General features: G+C 43.6%; 1 protein-coding gene across 1 annotated transcript in view; it reads right to left on the bottom strand.

The window, feature by feature from the left end:
* The window catches only part of tenm3 (teneurin transmembrane protein 3), a 411,418-nt gene that overhangs the window by 12,009 nt on the left and 389,409 nt on the right, over positions 1-10,000 (bottom strand). Inside the window, exons 43-47 of the mRNA XM_079498542.1 lie at positions 8,649-8,846; positions 5,723-5,782; positions 3,586-3,930; positions 1,674-1,918; positions 895-1,076 (exon numbers count right to left, since the gene is read on the bottom strand). Of these exons, the coding sequence (XP_079354668.1) occupies positions 895-1,076; positions 1,674-1,918; positions 3,586-3,930; positions 5,723-5,782; positions 8,649-8,846 (1,030 nt within the window). The remainder of the gene's footprint in view (positions 1-894; positions 1,077-1,673; positions 1,919-3,585; positions 3,931-5,722; positions 5,783-8,648; positions 8,847-10,000) is intronic.

The raw sequence follows: 10,000 nt of genomic DNA, 5'->3' as shown, positions 1-10,000 counted from the left end.
AGACATACTTAATCGCACAATGGTATATTGCGTGGTGAGAACAGCTCATATACAAGCTCACATCGTGTCGCGGATGCGACCGCTGTGAGCTTAGAGGTCTGCTATCCTTTGCTGTTCTCTGCACAGGCAACAGCTTCACGGGACGGAGAATAAATTAGGCTTGATGGGCTGCATCTGCTCGAGCAAGAGCAGACTGCTGCCGTGATCATAGAGTGCTCCCTCCGGTCTGATGACAGTAACTGTGGTTTGATGGGATTCATGTGAGTGCAGCGACCACTTTGCCATTTCATCTTATGAGAAGCATCATGTGGTGCTGGGCCTGCTGGCCAGTGCACGCATACTGGTTATTATCAGTGTGACGTCACTGTTTCAATTGAAACAGCTTAGCTTGACTCATATATGTTTGTCAATCCCAACTTTTCCCAAAGTTCTACCCATTGATTATTGATGTTTTGACTGACACACACTTTGAAATAAATTAGAAAAACTTTGAAAGATGAAAGTGTACGGTAGAATGTAACATCAAAGAAATAAACACAACAAAAAACAAAACAATTAAGTATCAATTAACTTGAATTATTAACTTGAATTATACAATTGACAAGCAAAAACAAGTAAATATAAAATGTTGTTTTACTATTGCATTCAGTGATGCACAAAGTCTCATCCATGCCTTCATCACTAATAACCTTGACTTTACCACACCAAATAAATCATCCAATTGTCTAAAATACAGCAGTTTATAGACTTTCTTAAAATAACTTGAAAATATGACCACATTTCCCCTGTTCCACTCCACTGGCACTGTGCCTGTGGCCTAAACGAACGGCCTAGCATTCCCTTACATATCTGAACTTCTCACTCCTTCATAGCCTTAATAAATACATGATGTACCTTTGGAATTGTACTCGAAGATCTCGGCTCCTCGCTGGCGTAAGAAGCCGTCTTCGTCCAGTCTGTACTGCACGTCTCCCAGGCGAGTGATCCTGTCTCTCAGGTCGTAGCGCAGCGGGGTGAGGCGGGCGCTGTTCCCTGGGTTCAGCAGGTGGAGGTTCCCGTTCAGGTCGTAGCTGTACCTGCAGGATGTCAGGAAGGATTTAGAAAATGTTTTTTTTTAGAATATTAGCCTCAGGTCTAATCGATGTTGATAAAAACTGTTTAAATGATTAAAACATATATGCCAAACTACATGCACACTTGAGCTTGTATGTAGATCATCATCAGGTAAAATGTCAGAACATAGAGATGCCAGGCTAAATAATTGCTGATACAAATAATGGCCGACATATCAACTGAAACCGATATAAATTGTATCTGTCGGGGTATAAACAAGAAGCATATCGTCTCTGTCGGGTGGAAACCTCACGTCCAAAATTGCAAAAGTAGCAGATGTACAAGCTCAAAACGCGTTGCTTCGTGCCACATATGTCTTGCTGGTTAATTATGTACAACGGACCACGATTTTAGCTAACTTCATGTACTGCTGCACTGTTAACACCTATGATACAGTATTCAATCAATCAATCAACCAACCAATCAATCAATCAATCAACCAATCAATCAATCAATCAATCAAACAAACAAACACAGCACTCATGATTAAAGAATAGGCCAAGCCAATGTGCAAGAAAAGTTCATTTAAAAGGTTGAGATAAGAGGTATCTGTCCCTTACCTCCACATCATCTTCTCGTTGAGGTAGACGGCCTGCAGCTGGCCGTCCACGTCGTACTCGTAGCCGTACTTGGTGGTATTGGCGAACGGGCCGATCTTGATCTCTCGCTTGGTGACGCGGCCCAGGTTGTCATACTGGATGGTGATCCAGTACATCAGGGACCTGAAGATCTCGTACTGGATCTCCTTGATCCGGCCGTGCTGGTCAAAGTGCTTGGTGTAGGTCATCACCGCCGTGGAGATGATCTGACAGAGACAGGAGGAGAGGAGGAGATTAGTTGACCGTAACCCATTTAGACCTGAGCTCCATTCTACAACATGTCTTCTAAAGTTTTTTGAAAAACCTCATGTTTCTATGTCAGTGGTTCTCAAACTATTACATGTCAAGGAGCCCCAAAAATATATGTAATTGGCCGCAGACCCCCTTCTGAAAACATGTTGTTCCAGGGACCCCCCAGAAGCAAAGATCTGAGTTAAAAACGTTCGTTCTGAAGAATATATATTCCAAATTTGTGCCACATTTTCACGATTTTTCTAAAATAGCAGACCTAGAAGCTCGTAGCGCGGCACTCGGTGCCACGCTATGAGCTTGTAGATCTGCTATTTTTCATGTGTATAACATAATGCTTAAAACACCAAAAGGGGTTCCCGCCCAGAATGGATTAAATTGAATATTGTGTAGAACGTCACTGTGTGCACATTTGAAGACGTTAAAAAGTGTACTACTGTTCTTCGTATTCTATTGCTTGCTACTTTCTACTTATTAATAGGCTACGAGTACTATTATTATTACTTATAATTAACAATCCAAATTGCCCTTTCTTCGCACATGAGACAAGCAAATGCAATCAAATCAGGATAAAATACTATTACATTCTCATATCACAACTAATAAATCCATACGAGGCAGAACCACTGAATTCATCATTAATTGAATACGGTCACCTTTGCAATGTTCATGTAGCAGTGTTTGATTGGATTTTACTTTATTGTCCCCTTGGGGAGATGTGTCCTCTGTATTTAATGACCATTAAATGATGGGTCCGGGGGGATTGAAACGTCGTGTTTGAAGGGACTTGGGCTCTGATGAGCAGGAGCAGTGGATTTTTCTTCATTAATGGTCTTTTGATACTGTCCATATCTGTGTTTAACCCATCCCAAGAGCAGTGAGAAGCCACAGTGCAGTGCAGTGCAGAGCTCAGACCAGAACTTTGGTCAAGGGCACTGGCAGGAGTATGTCAATCTGCATCTGCAACTAGCATGCATGTGTTTTGGTGCGGGAGGAAACCGGTGTACCCGGGGGAAACCCAGCAGCAATGAGGAGAGTGCAAACTTCAACACTGAAAGGTCACTCTTGTCAGGGTTCAAACCAGGGACCTTCTTACTCTGAGGCACAGTGCTGATTATTGATTTGACATTAAATCAATATAGAACATAATGAGTGCTCTGTCAATAGAATAATTTATTGGATTTCGTATTACACGTCTGTTGATTCTACTCCTCTTTCTGTTCTGATGGGGATGAATTCATTCTAATATTATGGCACCAAAATGTCCCATAATAGCCACCTAACAAAACAATTGTCTACAATTTGCAACTGGGCCTAGACAAGTCTTCAAGCTATCCCAAAGAAATAACCCCACTTTTTTCTTTCATTTTTTTTTATTTGGAAATGTACTTTTACTGCTCCTAGTAATGATGATTTGTTGTATATTATATGTCTTCCTAATTATGTCTTGATAAATTGAATACATAGGACCACAATGGAAACACAAGGCATCGAGGCTTTATCCTTTTAGCATGATTGTATAACTGTACTCTTTGCAAACTGTTAATAAAATAAACTAGTGTCAATCAATCAATCAATCAATCAATCAATCAATCAATCAATCAATCAACCAACCAACACAAACCTGGTTGATGTCGTAGTAGATGACGCCGAACTTCCCGAACTGCTCCACCTTGCCCGAGATGTCGTCGAACTGGTACAGGTCGATGGGCAGCGGCGTCTCGTTGATGACCGCCTGCATGCTGGTGACACGGAAGCTGTTGTCGTAGGTGTAGTCGAAGCGCGCGTTGACCATGCCGTCCTCGCTGAAGCGGAAGATCTGCCGGTCCACCAGCGGGCCGATCTGCCGGTAGCGGATGGAGCAGATGAAGCCCTCGCTCTGCAGGTTGACCGTCTTCAGCACGCCCGCCGTCTCGTCGTATGTGAAGCTGACGCGCGTCGAGTCGTACAGGATCTCCGCCAGCTTGTTCTGTCCGGGCGGAGGAAGCAAAAATTATACAATGTTTTTGATACAATTTAGGAGAATTTAGCTCTCTTAACCCATTTAGACCTGAGGTCTAGACACCTGTGATCTGTGTCACATTATAGCTTTTAACCACTTTATTTTAAACTTAGCAAATCTACAAGTTCATAGTGCGGCACAAAGTGCTGCGCTACAAGCATGTCAATCTGCTATTTTTGAAAAATCGTGGATTGCAAATGTGTGCAAATCTTTGACTATATATTCTTTCACAGCAAACATTTTTAACTCATAACTTTGCTTTGGGGGGTCCCTGGAACAACATATTTCCAGATGGGGGTCGGCGGCCAATTACATATAATTCTTGGGGTCCTTGACATGAAAATGTTTGAGAACGACTGATATGGAAAACTGTCAGGATTTAGAAGACATTTGTAGAATCTGGTCGCATGCAGTCTTAATGGGTTAAAGGAGAATTCCAGACCAGTGCTTTTCTTACAGTAATCTGATCTGATTATATACAACAACCAAGTGGTAGAGGTGAAAAACTAAAACAAAACCACATTCAGAGCGGACAACGTCTCAGAGCATGCACGCTAGGATCTCGCCCCTCCTGGGGTCTTAGCCTCTTTCGCCTTTTTACAGAAGCCCCTTTGGGACAAAAAACTGTGCAATGACTTTGGTCATTATGAAAGACAGGTGTGTAGATGTCCTTTTTTATTTTTGAGTGATCAAAATAAGCGATTTAGCTTAAGACCCAGCGTACACAGTCAGAGCTGTGCTGTGCTCTGGATGTTGTTTTTCACCTGTACCACTCGTTATTGAACATAATTATTAACAACAGATTAAGTTTAGCAAACGGCTAATTCAGAATTCTCCTTTAAAGGAGCATTCAGTGATTTGGGTGATTTGGAAAACCACCCAGTCCGCCCCGGTAACAAAATGTGCACATGTACGCTCTACAGTGGGGGGAAGTGCAACAGGCCAACAGCATGTGCACCAAGGCCCGCCCCCACTCGATCATGATTGGAGGAAGGCCCCTCTCATCCTGATTGGATGAAGGCTTTGCCACCCGCTACCTAAACTGAAACTAGGGTTTTTTGACCCCAGGGGCTCACTGGGGACAGGGACGAACTCCTTATATGGTCAGCACACTCTATAGTAGGGATGATTATCCAGAAAAAAAGAAATAATAAGTGATATTTGAATTAAGTCAAATCACTGAATGTACCTTTAATCCAGAGTGATTTACGGCAAGCAAGGACAACACAAGGTAAAACAAACTGTAAAACAATATGGTCTCTGACAGTTGGCATAATGGGTATAATTGTCCTGAAAACAATATATTGTGTTTGCTACCATTATACCATTCGATATAATAATATTGAATATTATGTTGAGCTGTGTGTTGTATGCCAGAAACCCACGACTGATGTGTCTCAACAGCCACCAGACACACCTTGATGGTGTTTTTCTATGTTTCAATAGAACAGGACGGCTGAAAGATTGCTTGTTATACCGTCCACGGTTGCTTGCTTGACGACACAAACATCACTGCATAATATGGAGCAGTGTATTGTAGGTGACAGGAAGGAAATTGATTTCTCACAGTGGCTGATGCATTTCAAAATTCACCCGCAACTTGTTAGATCTTTTTTTCTTTTTCTTTTTTGAGAAAAATGGGATTCCTTTTCATGTAGAACAGTAATGGCTGCTAAGCTGTCACGGTAAACGTCTGGCAGAATGCCTTATTATGTGTTCTATTTATATTCACGTAGAACTGAGTGTATTGTTGTTGTACCTGTCGACGGTATTTGTATAGAATACGACGTCCTGTACCCAGGTGAGCCACTCTCAGGAGCTGATGGGGGGAGAGAGAGACACAGAGAGAGAAAGAGAGAGAGAGAGAGAGAGAGAGAGAGAGAGAGAGAGAGAGAGAGAGAGACACTTTTAAGTACTTCATGCACATACTTTGTCATACCACACAAATAGTGAATATAGCAATGTTTAAACTTAAACTAATTTGGAAAATTCGGAAATAGAAAACGAAAACAAATAGAAACATTTGACCATATCTGGAAGCATTTGCCCAAGATAGGGACCCCATGGTTAATGTGGTCAACATTCCAATTGTGTTTATAATACAATAACAATATAGGCACCACTCAACTATACAGTGTAATTCATTCAGATTCATGCATCCCACCTTGAGGCATTTCATTGAACAATCTCTCAAACAAACACACACAAACATCTGTATTACTACACATTTTAGGTTGGTGATTGTATGAATACCATTTCTAATCCCCGGCGATACAGGGGGGTGTCGGTGGCGGCGGCGATGCAATGTTATGTGATGTGATCTGATATATAAATATTCATTCAATCTGTATGTTTACATCAATTTGCATGTTTCACTTTCAATCAATCTGTATATCTGTAGGACTGCAGGGCTGCAGCCTGCTGCCTGCAGGCTATCAGAAATGACTTTAGTTAAACTTGCAGAGTGCTAGGGTTTAATATTTTCCCGGATTTGGCTCATTTTAATTCCCGGGAATTTGCGGACCTTTTCCCGGGCTCCCGCGGGAATTCCCGTCAGAAAAAAAAGAAAAAAAGTGCCCACCAAAATGCATTTATATGTATAGATACTTCATATGTTCAATAGAATAGTGATATTTTTTGGTTTAAAATGTTTTATTTGAACGAAATATGAACATATAGCCTACAATAAAAGTGTTAAATTAAAATATTAATAACGTTATAGGCCTACTACGCTATTCAGAAAAAGGGACACAGGCGTTTGCACTAATGTGACTAAGCACGGGGGAAAAAATAAACGACCTCACGTCTTTCACATAGATACCTTAGCTATGGTCTTTCACCCTTTGAGCATGCAGTGGGTCCCCTTCTCCGCTGCAGAGAATGTGATCATCCCGCTTTGTACTTTATGAAAAGTCCGATTGGGTGTTAAATTAGCCAGCACGTCCAGTGCACAGCACACTGATTATTAGAGAGAGAGAGCGAGAGAGAGAGAGAGAGATGGAGAAAGAGAGAGAGAGAGAGAGAGAGAGAGAGAGAGACGCTGCGTGCTGGTGGTTATTATAAAACAAATTGTAGCCTACTCATCTTTGTTTGTGTTCCGTTTCACGTTATTGCTGCACACATGCAGGCAAAAGCAAAAGGGGGTTTAGAAGTGACAATGTCCATCACAGGGAAAGGAAACTCCTCGCTCCGTCCGTAAAACACACAATTCTCACAGAGTGACTGATTAGGCTAATGATTGACAGGTGCAGCAGCTTTGGGAGCGTGCCTGAAGATGTCTGTCAGACATTCATATTTTGCTAAAGTGTATATAAACTCTGTAGGCCCTATCTGATTAATTGCGGGAGGATGCAGGATTCGCGGGGTCCCACTGATTTCATCTTGACCGGCCGTGCCTGCCCGGCCGCAGGTAGGCTATTTAAATACCGCCCGCGCCGCCAACATTTACGTTGGATCCCGCTGGCTCCAGTTCCCATTGCAGCCCTCGAGTGTAATCCATAATTCCATATAAATATCATCAAACATGTTTCAAAATGATGGGAGGGTTCAGATTGGACATTTGATCACTCATAGATAAGGGGAAAGAACGCGCACTGTCTGGGGCCGGTTCTAGGGGGGGGGGCAGGGGTGGGCATAGCCCACCCAAACGTGCGTCCTGCCCACCAAATGTGGGTTTGACACCCCACCCGCGCCGGCGGAGTCGCCTCCCTTACAATTCTGTCTGCCCACCTGAGTGGGGCTGGCTAAATACGGCCCTTTAAACCCCTTTAGTGTAATTTCCCTACAAGAAAAAAAAAACTCCGGGACGACGGGTCCCGAAGAAATTTCCGGGCGGGAAATTGCGTGCCCTATGCCCGGGAGAACCGAAATCCCGGGATCCCGGCATTAAACCCTAAGAGTGACAGATTACTTTACCTGGGTTACATCTTCTGATAGTGCTGACTGCTGACATGACATAATAATCCCATCTAGTGTTTCATTAGCGCGACGGAACGTGACAGAATAGTCTACAGCTGACTCTGAGCTGAGCTTGTTGTGCTGCTGACAGGCAGCGCAGCGCACCATGAACACAGTATACACACACGTTGAAACAAGATGGTAAAGATAACAAGGAGTGGAGTAATGTCACTGTTATGCAACATGGAAGTAGTATGGACTTGAAGCTGTTTATAAACCAGTCAGTGACATCACTGACTAATCCTTGGTGTTCCTGCGACCGATAGCCCCTGAAACCAGGCTTTCACCGTCGTCTCGTCCTCTTTTTTTTCTCTTCTTCTTCCCCCTTCATGGGCCCCTTGGGGGCGCTGGGCCCCGGTGCATCGCACCGGTTGCACCGTCGATATTTACGCCACTGGGCAGGAGCCTATATCCTGTTTATGTAGCGTGAGGCAGCTTGCCCTGGACACGATGCTAGTATTTCACAGGGACTTATCCACAATCCAACCCTTGATGCCGTAGTGCCAAGCAGGCATTTGGGTCCCAGTTTTATAGTCTTTGGTATGACCCGGCCAGGGAATAAAACTCACCTCAAACTCACAGGGCTCAGGGTGGAGACTATGGACAATGAGCACTAAATCATGGGTAACTCCACCCCGAACTCTGAAAATGTGTTTTAACCATAAAACAGAAATGTGTATAGTAATGCAAATACACACACACACACGCACGCACACCTATAGGCCTACCTGTCCGTCCTCAGAGTAGTCCACGGTGACGGAGGCGTTGCTCTCGGGCGGGCTGTAGATGTTGCGGTAGTATCCTATGGAGCGGACGGTCTGCATGGTGTGTCTGGCCACGCTGGGCATGGTGACCGCCGACAGACGGTCCCCCGAGTCAAAGTCGAAGATGTACTGACGCTGGCTGTGGAGCAACAGCACCATGGACTGGAGAGAGAGAGAGAGAGAGAGAGAGAGAGCAACAGCACATTATAGTTTTATATAATCAAGCGAGAATGATCAATCAGCCTCCATCCATTCATCCATCTTCAAGTGCTTATCCGGAATCGGATAACAGTTCCAGCAGAGACCTACAGTGTAGACTTCCCTTTCCCGAGCAACCAAAGCCACTTCCTCCTGAGGGATCCCGAGGCGTTCCAAGGCCAGTGTGGAGATGCCAGGGGGTCTCCTCCCAGTGGGACGTGCACCGAGGACCTCCCTAGGGAGACGCTTGGGAGGCATGCCCGAACCACCTAAGTCTCTCTCGTGGATGACTGAACTTCTCACCCTTACTCTCCCTTCCTCCATCGCTCCCTTGTGAGCTTGTAGATCCGCTAAAAGACATTTTGGGGCTAAATCTTTGAAATTATTTTTGGGACACCACAGTAAAAGTGGTTAATGCTGTAAAGCACATTAAATTGCATGCCTCATTGTTCAAATGCCTTGCCTTGAACTTTGTGTGTGTGAGTGAGAGGTGAGAAAATTAAAGAAAGAAAAGGAAAGATAAAGGAATGATGGCTACAATTAATTTTCATGAAGAGTGTTTGAACGTTGCTAATGGAGTTCAGAGTAGGTATTATCATCTACCATCCAGGCAGCCACTAATGTTCTTCTCCTTGACCTCTCCTTGACCTCTCACACGGTGTGTGCGTGTGTGTGTGTGTGTGTGTGTGTGTGTGTGTGTGTGTGTGTGTGTGTGTGTGTGCTTGCGTGCATGTGTGCGTGCGTGCGTGTGTGTGTGTGTGCATGTGTGGCAAACAGAAATACAAATGTTATTCATAATGTTCCAACGCCAAAAGCACAATTCAATTGTTAATCGTTAATTATTTGTGTGACAATTAATGGTCAACTTAATGTTGTAATGCTGTCAAACCCTCCTTGATCAGATGGCCTAGAAACAATTCATTTCAATACTTTTAATTTCAGCTCCTGTATGGATGCAAAAATCTGATTCACTGCAACACCTTGAGACAATATTCTCTTTGTAATGTGCTTTTATTATAATGTGATTTTATTTATTTTTTTAAAACGCCATGAAAGAGAATTATCTTTCTGAAGAATTCCACGACAATAATTGGCCTTGTCGGCAGGACTGCTGAGCG

The sequence above is a fragment of the Electrona antarctica genome (assembly GCF_951216825.1).
Source record: "Electrona antarctica genome assembly, chromosome: 4".
In the NCBI taxonomy this organism is placed as follows: Eukaryota; Metazoa; Chordata; class Actinopteri; order Myctophiformes; family Myctophidae; genus Electrona; species Electrona antarctica.
Note: the sequence above shows the minus strand (reverse complement) of the source record. Positions and strands in the feature narration are given on the sequence as shown.